General features: G+C 37.4%; 1 protein-coding gene across 1 annotated transcript in view; it reads right to left on the reverse strand.

Annotated features, from left to right (window-relative positions):
* The window catches only part of LOC114034138 (1-phosphatidylinositol 4,5-bisphosphate phosphodiesterase epsilon-1-like), a gene marked incomplete at its 5' end in the record, with an annotated part of 125,605 nt that overhangs the window by 97,217 nt on the left and 12,397 nt on the right, over positions 1-15,991 (reverse strand). Inside the window, 6 exons of the mRNA XM_027849740.1 lie at positions 5,460-5,567; positions 8,492-8,657; positions 8,755-8,816; positions 9,812-10,050; positions 12,908-13,044; positions 13,131-13,253. Of these exons, the coding sequence (XP_027705541.1) occupies positions 5,460-5,567; positions 8,492-8,657; positions 8,755-8,816; positions 9,812-10,050; positions 12,908-13,044; positions 13,131-13,253 (835 nt within the window). The remainder of the gene's footprint in view (positions 1-5,459; positions 5,568-8,491; positions 8,658-8,754; positions 8,817-9,811; positions 10,051-12,907; positions 13,045-13,130; positions 13,254-15,991) is intronic.

The following is a 15,991-nucleotide window of genomic DNA, read 5'->3' on the forward strand; positions in this document are numbered from 1 at the left end:
TTTTAACTTTCCCCCTTCCATTAGAATGTGAACACTTAATTCTAATAAAGTGCCTTCTGATTGTTTACTTGTACATATCTTTTAATTTTTCTCTTACATATTATGTTCGTATACAAATTCAAAGTTCCTTTTCAGTGCTGGTTTGCTCATCAAGAATGTTTGAAAGTTCTGTTTTGCTGAAGATCTATTTTTTTTTCCTTGCAAGATTATTCTCAATTTTGCTGGGAAAGTATGCTTGACTGTAGACCTTTATCCACTGCCTTTTGGAATATCTCCTCCTCTTTTCTCCAGTCCTTTATTGTGATAGCTGATCAACCTTGGGCAATTCCAACTGTGGTTCCTCAATATTTGAAGTTCTTATTTCTGACTGCTTGCAGCACTTTTTTTTAAAAAACACATCTTTTAAAACACATCTGTATTTTTGCAATGACATTCCTGGAAGTTTTCATTTTGAGGTTTCCTTCAGGAGATGGTCAGTGTATTCTTTCTATTGTCACATTGTCACCTTGTTCTAATATGTCTGGGCAATTTTCTTGAATGATTTCTTGAAATATAATGCCAAGATTCTTTTTTTTTGGTCATGTATTTTAGGTAAGCTTATAACTCTTATGTTACCTCTCCTTGATTTGTGCCAACAAAGTGGCAGAGTAAATAGAATGCATGACCTGGAGACAGGAAGACTTGAGCTCAAATTTGGCCTCAGACGCTTACAATCTGTGTGACTCTGGGCAAATCACTCAACCTGTTAGCCTCAGTTTTGTCATCTATAAAATGGGGACAATCATAGCGCCTTACTCAAAAGGTTGTTGTGAGGATCAAATGAGACAACTGTAAAGTACTTAGCACTCTGCCTGGCACGTAGTAAATGCTATATAAATGTTAGCTATTATTATTTGTTTCTAATGTCAGTTAACTTTGATATGATATCTTTTATTTCCCTCTATTTCTCATTCTTTTGACTTTGTTTTAAGAATTCTATCTCCTGAAGTTATTAATTTGTATTTGGTTCACTCTAATTTTTAGGGACTTCATTACTAGACTAAAGTTTTGTACTTCTTCTGTTAATTGGTTGATCCTTTTCCCAAATCTCTCTTCAACAGCTGTATTTCTTTTATAATATCCTTTTAAAATTCTTACATAATTTCTTCAAAGGATTCTATTTGTTTTTGTGGGCAAGTTGTTTTTTTTCTCTTTGAGGTTTTGATTGTAGGTATTTTTGAGTTATTCTTCTCTTCTGGGTTTGTGTCTTGGTCATTCCTGGCATCATAAAAGTTCTTTACTATTATTTTTTTCTGTTTACTCATTTTTGTTGGTGGGGCCTCAGGAGTTGAGATCTAGGTCTCCCCAACTCTGGGGATCAGATCAAGGTGAGAATCATTCCTTTGCCTCAGGAATCTTTCTTTGGGTCAGAATCTCCCAAAGATTTTGACTTGTCCATTTTCCTTTACCATGAACACCAAAGTTCTCTTCTCCAGCAGCAGACCTTATTTGAAACTCTTTCCTTTGTATGAGGAGAGAAAGGAAGGAGAGGCCTTTTAAAAAAAATTCTCACTTAAATCTGAGGTTGCTCTTCTCTAATGGAGTAGATTTAATTGAGGTCTCTTCTTTGGGGGAGAGAAGGAGGAGAGATTGCTTATTTTTATTTACCTCACTATGTCAAGGTCCTTTTTCTTCCACAATTAGCACAGCATAGGAGTGACAAATCTATTTGACATCTGTAAAAAAGATGGATTTTGGAGAGGACTGTTTGAGGGCCTGGAAGACTGTAGAGAAAAGAGGAGATTTCAAAAGATGTTGAGGACAATCAGCAATACTTGACAACTCACTGTATATGGAGAGTGAGGAAGAATGAAGAGTCAAGGAAGATCCCTAGATTTTGAACCCGAGTAAGTTAAAAAAATGGTAATTTTTTTTCTGTAGAAAAAAGGGAGAATGGGAAGAGGAGTGGATTTAGGGGACAACATAATAAAAAACAGAACAAAAGTTCCACAGAGCATAACAGAAGTGGAGGGCAGAGCTGGATACTGACTGCTGATGGATAAGGCTAATACAAAAGTATAAGAGGGAGTCAAGGTCATGGCTAGGGAAGGGATTCTATGATTCAGAATTACTGGGATTCAGAGAGGATCCGATCTATTTTGCAGATGATTGTTACTAATTACTATTCCCCGAGAAAGAGGTAAAAAGCAGAGGAGTGAGGGTGGGTGAATGTGATATGTGGGCAGAGGCAGGGCAAATGGCAGAATGCCCACTCTTTCTAGGTCCCAGTGTGCTTGTCAGACATCCGGATGGGATGAAGCTGTCTGGTGACAGCTCGATATAGAGGGATGAGGTTAGGTTTCACTCGGTCATGTTGAGTTTGAGATATATCTAGGCAGAAATGTCCAGTAGGCAGCTGATTATGTAAGAATGGGTCAAGAAGAGAGATTAGGATCATAAATCTAGAGTTGGCACTGACATTAGAGGTCATCTACTTCAACCTACTCATAGATGAAGAAACTGAGGCCTAGAGAGGTTAAATGACTTGCCCGATAGCATGAGTAATGGCTAGCAGGTATGGAATTAGAACTCAGGTCCTGGGACTACAAATTCAATGCTTTTCTCTCCTGCACCACAGAGTATGGCTAGCTATGCTCACATGGAAATCATTTTCATAGAGGTGATAACTGAACCCATGGGAGCTGATGAAATCACTATGGAAGGGAATGAAGAGTGAGAAGAAAAGAGGGTCCATGAAAAAGCCTTGAGGGACTCCCTACTTAGGGAGCAGAGAGATAAATGATGATCTAGTAAAAGAGAATGAAAAGGAGTGAACAGATAGGTAGGATAAGCCATACCGTAAAGAACAATGTCATAAGATGGGCGACTTAGTGTAACAAACTGGGCTAAAGTATCATCATTTGCATTGATAATAATCCACTATATAAGGCCATAGGGTTTTTCCCCTCCATGAACAAATCTGTGAATAGAAAACGTAAGGTGGGAAGCACTCTTGTAGCAGATATCCCATCCCTGAATGAAAGGAATAAAGAATCAAACCTGTCTAAGTATGGCTGAACTCTAGAAGAACACATTCTGGGAGTGAACAGAGCTGGGTATATGGAAAATCAGGCATAGCCTAACCATGCCCAGATCCACTGAGCATGCCACACGAGAGTCTAGAGAGAGAATGGATTATTACGTATCATAGACCTAGACAAAGCTTCATTTTCTAGGACCAAGTGAGAAGCCTCCTATATTGTCACATATCAACTAAGGTCAGTGCTTTAAAGCTTACAGGGGCCTGAGAGGGGAACTTTGATTTAGATACGTGTCACAACTGAAAAGAGGGGGACCTCTGAACCCCAAAGAAAAACTCAAACAATTAAATTTTTCTAGGGACTTTAGCCCAGGTGTTAAGAGGCACAGAGGATGATCATGAGTAAAGAACTAGCTCCAAACACCTGGGAAAAATGCAGAGTAACTGTTTGATTTTAAAATGAAAGCACACTTCAGGTAGCAGGGGGGCAGTGGCACAGAAATATATGGAGTTGCTTCTGTTGGTTCTTCTGTGGTCAGCAAAAATAGTGGAGGAAAAAGCAGAAGTCTAGGATGTTGGGACATCTCAGAAACTCCTGTGGTCAGTAAGTGGGAGGGCATGTGCAGCGTACCCAGTGATCATCTACACAGAAAACGTTCTTATTGAGATCTCCTTTGTACAGGCCTCCCAATTTAGTGAGTGGCTATTTTATTCACAATTAATGTAAGTAAACTGACAAAACCTAGGTATACATTTTCATGTTCCTGCTGGAATCTGTGAACAATCTGACAATTGGCTCGGTGTCACAAGTACTACCGTCCACACTGGAAGAAAAAGACTACCTATACACAGAAATGGATAAATGGATACCACAACACATTACATTACAGACACAGAAATGTCACAGTAACCTATGGGTCAATGTGCATAGGGTGGCCTGGGATGAATGTGGTAAGCACAGGCATGAGCCCAATTATTCATCTTTGAAGAAACAGAATCCTCAAGCAATTAGCCTGTGGACCATACTTAGTGATGGAGATATCGACTTCTGGGTTTGTTTGTTTGTTCTCCCTTAGGAAAGGAGAAACATTTTTGCTCCAAAGTTTTCTGAAATCTAATTGTGTTTGACTAATAAAGGGGGTGGAATGGTACCCAGTCTCTGTTCAAAGACTATACATGACCTACCTGGGGTGAAGCTCAAGGTGGAATAGACAAATGTATTCTATAACATACTGTCGCCTTCTTAAGGCATGGCAGGGAAGGGTTCATGAGTGTGAGCTGGAGGCAAAAGGCATGATGGTGGTATATACTTTAGTAACAGTAGGAACTTTGCTTATGAAGAGCCTTCTTCCTCACCCCAGGCTAACAAATAACTTTAGACTTGCTCTTTGGTCAATCAGGTTCCCTTTTTAAATGCATCATAGGATAACTGATTTGGAGCTGGGAATTGACATTAGAAGTAATCTAGACCCTTCATTTTACATAGGGGGAAAGTGAGACTCTGAAAGGTGAAGTGATTTGGCTACTATTACAAACAAAGTAAAGAGCAGAATCAAGATTTGAATTTAACAAATCACTTTACTTCTCTGGGCCTCAAACTGTTCTCATTGTAAGATTAGTGGGTTTGACTAGATGACTCCTAAAGTTTCTTCCAATTCTAAAACTATGATCATTTATTATCCTCTGACTCCTCAAAATTAGGTGATAATTGCAATAAATTCTGTTTATACACCACAAGAAAGAATTATTATTTTGCTAAGCTTGACCCATCAACAATTATTTGTTGAGTTTTTACAATGTGCAAAGGCACTGTGCTTATAGAGATATAAATACAATCCCTGCTCTCAGGGCACTTAAATGCTAGTTATGAAACTAGAACCTGCACATGTAAAAATATAAGAAAAGCATCTTAAGGTGGATAATTATTACTATAAAGGAGAAGAAAACACATACTCTGGTCAGAGTCTTCACATTCAAAGCAGGTCTAAAAATCATCAACTATGTATTATGGATACATAATGCAACCTAATATTCTAGAAAACAAAAGTCGGCGAAGACATTACACGAACCACTCTAAAACTTACATTTGAGATGTAACTACAGAGCGATGAGAGACTTTCTTGTGCATGGTATACGTGGTATATAATATAGAATGATTTATTATTTTATAGTTGGATGTCATATGTATGTATTGAAATCATCTTACCATATTGCCTGCCACAGTCAGGTGTAATTCTGCAATTCAACAGAAACCAACATTCCTGATTCTTAAACAAAAACTTGAGAATGTAGGCCGCTATTTATACATAATTTTAAAATTGCAGCAATGCTTTTATCTAATGAATAACCAAAGATAGTATTTTGGGGTGTATGTTTAAAAACAGTGTAAATGGATGATACTTTTTGTGACTTCATTTGAAGATGATGATAAAGAATCTACCTTGAAGGGAATCTTGGTAGTGAGCGTATGTCCGTGGTAAATAATCGGCATCCCATCATCGCCATCCCAACAGTCTAATTCCACGCTTCGACAGCCCTGCAAGAGGACCTGTAAGATTATAAAACCATAGGATTTAGCACTGGAAGGCATCTTCAACATCACCCAGTTCAGTCTGTTCATTTTACAGATGAGCAAACTAGTCCATGTGAGAACTTAAGCTGAGATAAAACCCTAAACTCAGCATAATAACAGAATCACAGAATTTCAGAACAGGAAGGAAACTCATCTGTCATTTGGCCCAATCCACCTGAAGAAGACTCCCCCTGACAGTTCGACGTGCCTCGATAAGCAGTCATATTGCCAGCTTGAAGATCTTCAATGAGTAGGAACTGAATGCCTCTCAAGGCAGTTCATTCTACTTTTGTATACCTCTAATTGTTACGAAGTTTTTCTGACATCGAGCTTAAATCTAGCTCTTTGCAGCCCCTACCTACCCACTGCTTCTGTTCTGCCCTCTGGGGACAAATGGAACAAGTTTAATCCATCTTCCACATTCAAATCCTATACAAAACCTTCCAGCCTTCAACCTCTTGAAGATGGTCTTAACTTGTCAAGTCCTAAGTTGTCTCTTTTCCAGAGTAAACACTTCTGATTCCTTCAGCTGACCCTCACATGGCATGAACTCAAGGTTCTTGCCATCCTGGCTGCTCTTTGAACACTCTTCAGCATATCAATGTCTTTACTAAAATACGATGCCCACAATAGAACACAGTACTTTGGATGTGGTCTACGTAGGCCAGGAAAGCTATGACTTCCCAAGTAGTGCGAGTCCTTATTAGCTTTTTTGGGCTGCCCTATCACATTGTTGGTTAATATTGTGATTTTACAGAACAAATGACCTTCAGAGCTCAAATGCAATATTAAACATAAAGTATAGGACTTTATATTTAATTGGACCTGGCTGGCTCACTTAAAGAGTATAATAAATTGTATAACATATAAAATTAATCTCTTCAGTTAGTTAAATAGCTGCATTGATTTTAGAGGGAGAATAATAGTAATGCCCAAAGCTCCCTTCTTTGCCAGTCAATCCTGAAGAAGAATCTAGAATATGTACTTAAAGTATCTCCTCATAAAGTACAGCTCTTGTTGAAAATGCTTTGGCTACTACTCTGTGATTTGTTTGGGGGTATAACAATTTTCATAGAAATCTATTTGTGAGAGAACCTTTAATATTTTTGACATGATGAAAAAATACCCCTATTTTTATGTTAGAGAATGAACCTGTATTGAATGAGATGGTTGATCAATGTCAATGATATCTCTTCCCATGTTAAGAAAAGTCTAATCCTAAGGCTAGAGTTCTTGCTCAGATATTGCAATGAAATTTTGACGTCCATATAAATCTTGCTTTTTGCTATTCTATTTATTTCACACAACAAAGCTCTTAAAAACTGACTGACTAAGGCTACAGGAGAGAGTCACTTATTTCTTTTCCCTAGACCTTGGGCTAAAAGTAGCTTTTGGAAATGGTATGCCTGAACCATGTGTATCCCTCCACCCTGAAGCTGTGGTGGAGTGCTGCATATAGTACTCCCATTCTGTTTGTCGAACAGATTTTTATTAAGCACATAAGGAGCAACAAATCCCTGTGTGACTGGTATTGCCTGTTTTTTATTTTGCTTTTACTAGGGGCAGGTAAGTAGGGAATCAAAACGATATAATTTAGTTAGGAGGCTAATGAAAGACAACCTTGAAAGAGCATTCTAGATCACTGAACCTATAAATGTCTCAACGAGGTCAGGTCTGGCCTTTCACACGCAAACCAGTGCTGCCTTGTAAAGGAATCACTCTGTCCTTAGGAATATAGCTGACACAACATGCCTCTCCCTTCAACCAGTGCTAGCTGAGCCCTGCCCAGGAGCAGGGCACACAGGAATCACAAATCAGGAATGTAGAAGCTGACCACCAACACTACTGAAGCAGGGTTTCTTTAGGGGCCTATCACAGTTCCTTCATTTAGTACTGCTAGTCTGAAGAGAACCCTCAGTACATTCAGGAGAAGTAGGAAGTAATAGCTTAAATGGAAAAGAGCAAGAGGTAGTCACTTCATCTTACAGATGACAGCCACCTCTACTACTACTAGGCAGGAACACTGGCCTTGCTTAATTAATTCAGAGTGTGGAGGTAGTATGGTTTCCTTTGGTAACTGGGGAGTTGAACACCTAGGGCAAACATCAGCATGTGGCCCGGGGTTAGCTCAATGTTCTAGTGGCTGCTACTACAGACAAACGGAGGTAGGGGTTAGAGGTGGACATACCAGCTCTGGATTGGCGTGTTAGGAATTTTTTCCCCTCTTTCACAATACAATCTTTATTTTTATAAAGAAAGTTAATGGGAAAGTCAGGTTTGGAATACATAATTTTATATTAGATGACTTTATGTGAATAGACCTTGGATCACAGATAATTTAAAGCTAGAAGGAACCCTAGAGAGCATAAAGAAGCTGAAGTGAAGACAGTTCCTGAAGATCACACAGCAAGACTGAGGCAGCAGGCTCCTCTAGACAATTTTTTTTTCCAAATCAGTTAATATAGTAATAGATTGTCTAACAAATTATAAGGCAAAACAAACAATATTCTTGGAATCAAATTTTACTAAAGTTCCCTTTTCTATTTTGCCACTATAATATAATGATTTATTTAACATTTAGCTAAGCTATTAGATATTTTTCCCATGAGAAAGTCTAATTTTAGAAGAGTAGGGCAGACAAACTAGAATTTAAAAGCCATGAATCTAAAACAAATGCCTTTTTTAAAAAAAGAATAAAGCTTAAGTATAGATCAGGAAAAATACTGGAAACAACTGTGCACATAAGCAGTTTTCCCACACATGTTTCTCTAGATGTGACATGCAATGGCTTAGAATATGCAACATGTTTAAAGAATCCAAGGTCAGGCTAAATGACCTTTGGTTTAGACAAACAAACAATCTCCTAATGAAGACCATGAACTAAGTTAAATTCTGTGTACCTGGCTATATAGCTCCACTGAGGACTCTCCTTTAAGCTGATGTCCTGTGAGATATGTGTTGTGCGAAGATTCAATGTAATAATAGGAGAGTGGTAACTGCAATTCTTTAACATTCTCTAGTGATTCATCATTTTGTGAAGCAAAATTATCTTTATCCATCAGAAACCTATGTCAAAACAATTACATTTTACCATGAATATTTAGTTAAATAAAATTCATGCAACTAATAGATAAGAAAAAATAATCATTAAAAAACCAATTACCTGGAAAATCCTTCAAACGACATTAGACCCTGTTGACACATACTCACACTAGGCTCGAATTTCTGCAGGGGACACAAAGACCATGTAATTTGGAACAAGGAGAATAAGCATAATGAATAGCACATGTTCTGATTTTTAAAGCTACACTACACTCCAGGCGAAATTTTTGAACCAAAAACTTGAATTAATTTTAAAACATAAGTATTGGAAAATATAAAATTTTAATAAAAAAGAAAATAAAATTTTATGTGTTAATTACATTAACATTCTACTTAAAAAACCCTGAGAATTATGTTGTCTATAGGAATGAAAAATAAAATCAGAGTCTTTGAAAGATATGGTAATCTCAATTTTTAGCCATACTTTGATCTCTTCTCTTCACTCATATAGCTACCACCACAGTTCAGGCCCTTATTACTTTTCACTTAAGTTACTGCATGTAGTAGGTCCTTAAAAATACTTATTAACTGACAATTGATCTCAATTACTGCATCACACTGTCACACCTGACTGCTGACTGTCAATCAATGACAAAGACAGCCATGAGTCTGGACTGATCGCACTCAATCACATTATACAGAAGTGGGCGCTCAGTCCCAAATTTATTGCATGTAAGGTTGCTAATCTTTTATTTTTCCTGCTAATTTAATTTACAAACCCTGGAATCAAATACTTCCAAATATGGTTGAATTTTAATTCACTTCTAACCACGTACATGTACTTGTAAGACTCATTGACTAAGACATTCTCTGGGACTTGTAGTCATTAAGTCAGATGCTTAGAGGTTGGTTAGGTAGCCAACAAATTTTTATTAAGTGCCTACGATGTGCTAGGTATTGTGCTAAGCATAGGTGAGACAAAGAAAGGTATGCATGCTTGGTATGTATGAAAGGTATGTATGTATGTATGCTTGGTCTTTAAGAGGTCCTTTATTTCTGCCTCCAAGTTGCAGAACTTTGTACAGAAGAACAGAAAGGCTGGTAAGAAATTCTCAAAAAATGCCCCAAACCTCTCAGACTCTAGTGAGTCAGGGGAAAAGAGACTCAAACACACATACCTGAATAATGCTGAGTATTTCATCATAAGTGTAGTGTTCTCCTTGGCAATTCACTAAAAAGTCATTGAGCTGCAGTATGCCAACCCCACAAACGCCGAGTGTGGTGCTTTCTATTCCAGAACCATTAGTCACAATACTAGCAGCAGCGATGGCATCAGATATCTGCCTCTGGTTGTCTGATAATTGTTGCCTATTCTTAATAAACAGGCCCAAATCAGACACGTTCCTGGTTAACAAATCTAGAATAAAAACAACACATTAAACCTGAAGAGAAATACCCAAGGAATTTCACAAAGCTGATTTAGAAGACGAATTCATAGATCATAGATTTAGAGTCGGAAGAGACCTCAGAAACCATTTCATCTAACCCTCTCATTGTAAAGATGAGGAAATGAGATCCAGACAAGGTAAGTGATTGACATGAAGTCATCAAGGTAGTAAGCAAGAGAGGGGGCTTTGGACTCAACCCACAGAATTATTAGGCTAGAATGTTTCTTTTTAGCTAGTTAACCAAATGAATGCAGTGTTAGTTCTCTAAAAATTCTACAAAAACTACAGGGCCTCTGGTCCGAATTTTTCAATTTAATTCAACAAATATTTATTAAACACTTACTATATGCCAAGCACTGTGGAATCGAGGATAAACAAAGCAGAACAGTTCCTGCTCTTGAAGAACTTACATTCAATTGGGAGCATCTTGCAAATACTTGGAGAGCAAGAAGCATGAGTTAGGAACTGAGTGTGAGAATCTGTTAGCAGAATGTAGATTCTGACATTCACTGAAAACCACTTACATTTTTATATACGTAGAGATTATCTATCTATCTATCTCAAAATCAGTTCCTCTCATTTTCCTAATTTATTTACCTTATTAAAATGAATACACTTTATTAAAATGTAGTTATGCATATTTCATGAAATCACAGAATGTGGCAGATGCTCAATAACACACTGTTTGCTCCCTTCCTTCCTTCCATGGTGCTTGAAGAGACCAAAGAAATCATCTGGCCCACACTCATGTTAATCATACAGATAAGTGAAGCTCCTTGAAGGAAATACAGACAAACCTAGCTTTCTTAAATGCTTTTTAAAGACTAAACATCAATGACTAAAATCATTAGAAGCAAAGAATGAGCAAATTCATGAGTGTGGGTTCTGTTTATACTCCTATCATTAGTGAATCCTTTGTTTGAGGTGAGGCCATAATGGCCATGGGTCCATCAGAACATGGTTAAATTTCTACACAACTTAGTATTTTGCCGCAAGGGAGAAGTCACAACATTCCCATGCTGCTGTTATATGAGAGGATTTCAGAGAAAAAGATCTAAGAGTCATAGCAGACTGAAAATTAAATATCAGTAAGAACATTGGCCAAATTTAAAAAATCACAATACTAGATGTATAAATAGCTACATAATTTGTAGAAACTGTGAAGCAACCCTAATTTAGCAAAATAATATCTTCAATTTGGTATCTGTGCTTGAATCCGAATACAATCCAAAGAAGATCATAGGATCACAGATTTAGAGCTATAAGGGACCTTAAAAAGCCATTTGAACTTTGTGTCCATGTTTCAATTGCCTTCTCACCTTGGAATATTATTTCGCTCCTACAGTCTACCTTCTCCCATTGGTGAATTCTTTCTGGGACCTCCATTTTGGGAAGGGGCCCAGGCTGGCCATGCTTCTTTCCCCTCCTGGCTCAGCTTCTGGCTCTTTGAACTTTCACAGCATGCCCCACATGGGTACTGCACCCTCCCCCACCTCCTTTGCAGTTGCCTTTTCTGCGTTATCTTCCCTTACTAAAATGAAACTTCCTCGAGGACAGGACTATCTTTCCTTTTGCTCATATTTCTTTCCTCTGCTTGATGAGCACAGTACTTGGCATATAGTAAGTGTTTAATGAATGCTTGCTACCTTCCATCAATGACAAACCCTTACTTTTACAAATGAGGAAACTGAGGCACAGAAAGATTATGTAACTGACTACAAGTAACACAGCTAGTAAGTGTCTGAGGTGGGATCTGAACCCAAGTCTTCCTGACTCCAAGTCCAGTGTCCTATGATGAAGAGTTTATAAAATGGTCCCTCAGAGGACCTGCTTAAAATAGGTTAAAAAAGACTTAGCTATTAAGAGACAATACTGTATGCACAGTGCTTTGTTACATGAGAGGTATATATTATGAAGGAGGATGAAGGGGAAAGAATTTCTCACTATTTTCACTGAGATCACGACAAGGTGCCCAGTGGGTAGAGACCTAGAATCTGTGGAGTCAGGAGGGACCTGCGTTTGAATCTCTCCTTGGACACTTACCGGCTATATGGCCTTGAACAAGTCACCTGAATGCTTTCAGACTCCTCTCATCTGTAAAATAGGGAAAATAATGGCAGCTGCCTCACAGGGCTGTTGTGAGGGTGTCATGACATAATATAGGTAAAGTATTCTGCAAATCTTAAAGCACCATACAAACGCTGGCTATTATTATTATTACTACTACTATCTATAAATTATAGGCAGGATTGAGACTATACAGTAAGGTCTTTTTGGGTTTACACACTGACAGTTAAGGATTGTTTCATTCTTTGGATCTGTATCCCAAGAGCCTTGTAGATATTTAATAAATGCTTGTTGAATGATTGGATAATTGATAGCAAGGGGCAGACTAAATGACATTAAAGATCTTTGCTGTTGACTGTATTATTCTTCAAATGATAGTGACATTTACATGGCACTTCAGAACTTGTAAAGTGCTTGACTTACATGATCATATTTGAACCTTGCAACAACCTGCTGAGGTAGTATTATTACTATGATTCTCATTTTACAGATGAAGAAATTTAAGCTCAGAGACAATAAGTGACATGGTTATGTAGCCTGTAAGTATTAGAAATGGGATTTGAACACAGGTGTTCTTAACTTCCAGCACAGCACTCTATATCACACTATCTCTTTGTGAGTATTTTAATTCATATATGTCAACAATATCCTGAGATAGAATGTCTGGCTTTTTCTATGAATTAATTACTAAATTTTAAAATATTTTCAGGTAAGGATAAGTGCTGTTATCCAAGGGTACTTAAAAATAACAGAACCAACCTAAATCAGGCTGAAGACCACTAGTATTTTCATCAATTCTCAGGTTTGTATAGAGCGGGACAGACTCAGAGCCCAATCGACTGCAGGGCACAGCGTAGACATCAAACAGATCCTTGAGATCCTTTCGACTTCGTACACTGAGAATAAGAATAATAAATGCTTTGTAATTAGTATTGCTTAAAAGCTCTGAGGTGGAAAGAGAGAAAAATAAATTATGTCCTACCTGAACGACTTGAACAGCTCTACAAATTCAACAAAACTCATGTTGCTATCTGAAACCATGAAATTCTGAAATCCCTTCAATCCACCTTTAACTCGACCATGCCAACTACTGCTGCTCCACGCACTAGAATAAAGAAATCACTCAGATTATGTAAAACATGTATGTTGTCATTTTTAGCACAGACCATCTTTTAAAAAGTCTTGTTATTGATGCCTCTTGATTTTACATCACACTAATTTCCAAAAATATTCCTCCTCCTTCCTGACCCAGTGAGCTAGACCTTGTAACAAAGATTAAAAAAAAAAGAACAAAAAAAGAAACAATTTGGCAAAACTAGCTAACATTGTGTTTATAATGTAATAATTTACACCCATAGTCCCTTACCTCTATAATGAAGGGAGTGAGATACGCTTTTCAACTCTTCTTCTGGGCCAAACTTGATCACTATAATTTACAGAGCATTCAAGTTTTGGGGGGAATCTTTCTGTTTTATAAATACAGTCATCCTGTGTCATATTTCTTGTTTCTGCTCATTTCAATCCACACCACTTCATAATTGTTTCTTATGGCTCAGTAATAGTGTATTACCACCATGGAACACAATTTAACCGTTCTGCAAGCGATGGGTCCCTATGTCGTTTCCAGTTCTTTTCTACCACAAAAAATTCTGTTACAAATATTTTGTTGTATGTAGGACTTTTCTTTCCATCTTTGAGCTAGTATGTGTCTAGTAGTGGGATGCCTAGGTCAGAAGGTATGGACAGTTTAATCACCTTTACAGCATAATTCCAAATTTTTTTTTTCAGAGTGCTTGGACCAATTCACAGCTCAATCATCAGTATAGTAGGGTGCCTGTCTTTTGGTAGTCGCTCCAACACTACTTTTAGATTTTATAATCTTTGCTAATTTGTTCCTTATGAGGTCAAAACTCATAGTTGTTTTGATTTGCATTTCTCTTATCATTTTTCTTATTATTAGTAATTTACAGCAGTCTTTCAGATATAGGAAGTCAGCCCAGGAGGGAAGGAAAGCTCTCAATACCAAAAAATTTAAGACACAAAAGGAACAATTTTATTAAAGTGGAGCTTCATGTAACTTCATGATTTGTATGCTAAAAATTCAAGAATATTTTCTTCTCTTTTGTAACTTCCATAAGAAATTTAACTTGGACCCACTTTTACTCTTCACTTTAAGGTAATAATACATTCTTCCAAGGTCATTCCCAACACAATTATTAGTATCTGCACTAAAAATGTTGACAAATCCTGAAATAAATAGGATTGATAAACATGTATCATCATCCTGAGGCTAATTATGATGAATTGCTTATTATACATCCTGCCTCCAGATAACAACTACCTGCATCTTAGGCCATAGAAGGTGCTGAATATATATGTGCCAAGGACAAACTGTCGAGAAGATCAATCATGAGTTCAGATTAGGCTCTTTGTAACCTCTGCTACATGTAGCCCGGCCAATCGAGGCTGTCAAAGATTTAGGACCAGATGAGTAAGCAAGATTTTAAGTGATGTAAGTAAGAGAGTGTTTCCTGCTGCTCAGAAAGACATTAAAATAAGAGATATATACACACACACACACACACCTTGCATCATCTCTTGGCTATATCTCTGTAATGTCAAAATAGTTGATTAACTCAGCCAATTTAGTTTTTAAAAACTAGTAAAAGTTGGGATCTTGGTCAATATGAGGTCAAACAACTAGTTTGACAAAGACTATGCTTCTTCAATAACAGGATAGGAGTCTTATGTTCCTACCAGATGTCCATTTCATGAATGGACCTCTCAATTTCCTATCTGCCTCAGTCTCCACAGAGTAGGAACTTAATACATTTGTGGAACTGAATTAAATATTCTTATTATGGTTTCTGATAACTTTAATTAACACAATATTTCTTCATGTTAGCTCTAAGAGCCATGTTGCTACAGAACACATAGGTTGTCTGAATTAGCTGAAACTTAAAAAAAAAACAAAAAACTGCTCAGATATCCTGGTTTATACATCACACCTACCTTTTTACAACTTCTCCTTATTGCTTCTGGTTGTGTTCTTGGGGGCTCTAAAGAAGAAGAGCACTCTCTTTTCCACATATTTACCTTTTAAATACTTGAAGACAGTTGGCATGTCTCCCACTCCCCAGGTCTTTTCTTTTTTGCACACTAAGTTAGGTATTTCTAGTTCCTTCAACCAGTCCTCACATGGCATGAACTCCCCTCCCCGTCCTGGCTGCCATCCTTTGAATGCTCTCGAGCCTATCAATGCCGTTCCTAAAATGTGTTACTCAAATCTGAACTGAGTATTCCAGATATATGTGGCTATCCTAGTCACCCAGCTGACACACCAATGTCTCCTAGTGGTAAAACAAGGTAATTTCATGCATAAATGGCAAAGGTGAAAACAGATGAATGCACAGAGCATGCTCAGTCAGCTTTACCACAGTCTACCTTCTTAGGATTTAGAGTTGGGAATTTGGAAATCATCCAGTCCAGTTACCTCATTTTATAACTGAGGAAACACAGGCCTAACGTTATGAAGTAACTTGCCCAAGGTTATACAATGAATAATAGTTTACATTTATGTAACGCTCTAAGATTTGCCAAATGCTTCATGATATATTACTTCATTTTACCCTTTAAAGGAGCCTGTGATGCCACTATTATCCCCATTTTAAAGACAAAGGACCAAGGCCCAGAGAAAGTGAGCTGCCCAGACAAGAGTCTTTATACCACAATGCCTGTTACAATGTTTTCAGGAACATGTTGTCCTAAAAGGAGGCATTGCCAATGTTGCCTTTATATATATATATATATATATATATATATATATATATATATATATATATA

Source organism: Vombatus ursinus, unplaced genomic scaffold (genome assembly GCF_900497805.2).
Source record: "Vombatus ursinus unplaced genomic scaffold, bare-nosed wombat genome assembly UNPS02008216.1, whole genome shotgun sequence".
NCBI lineage: Eukaryota > Metazoa > Chordata > Mammalia > Diprotodontia > Vombatidae > Vombatus > Vombatus ursinus.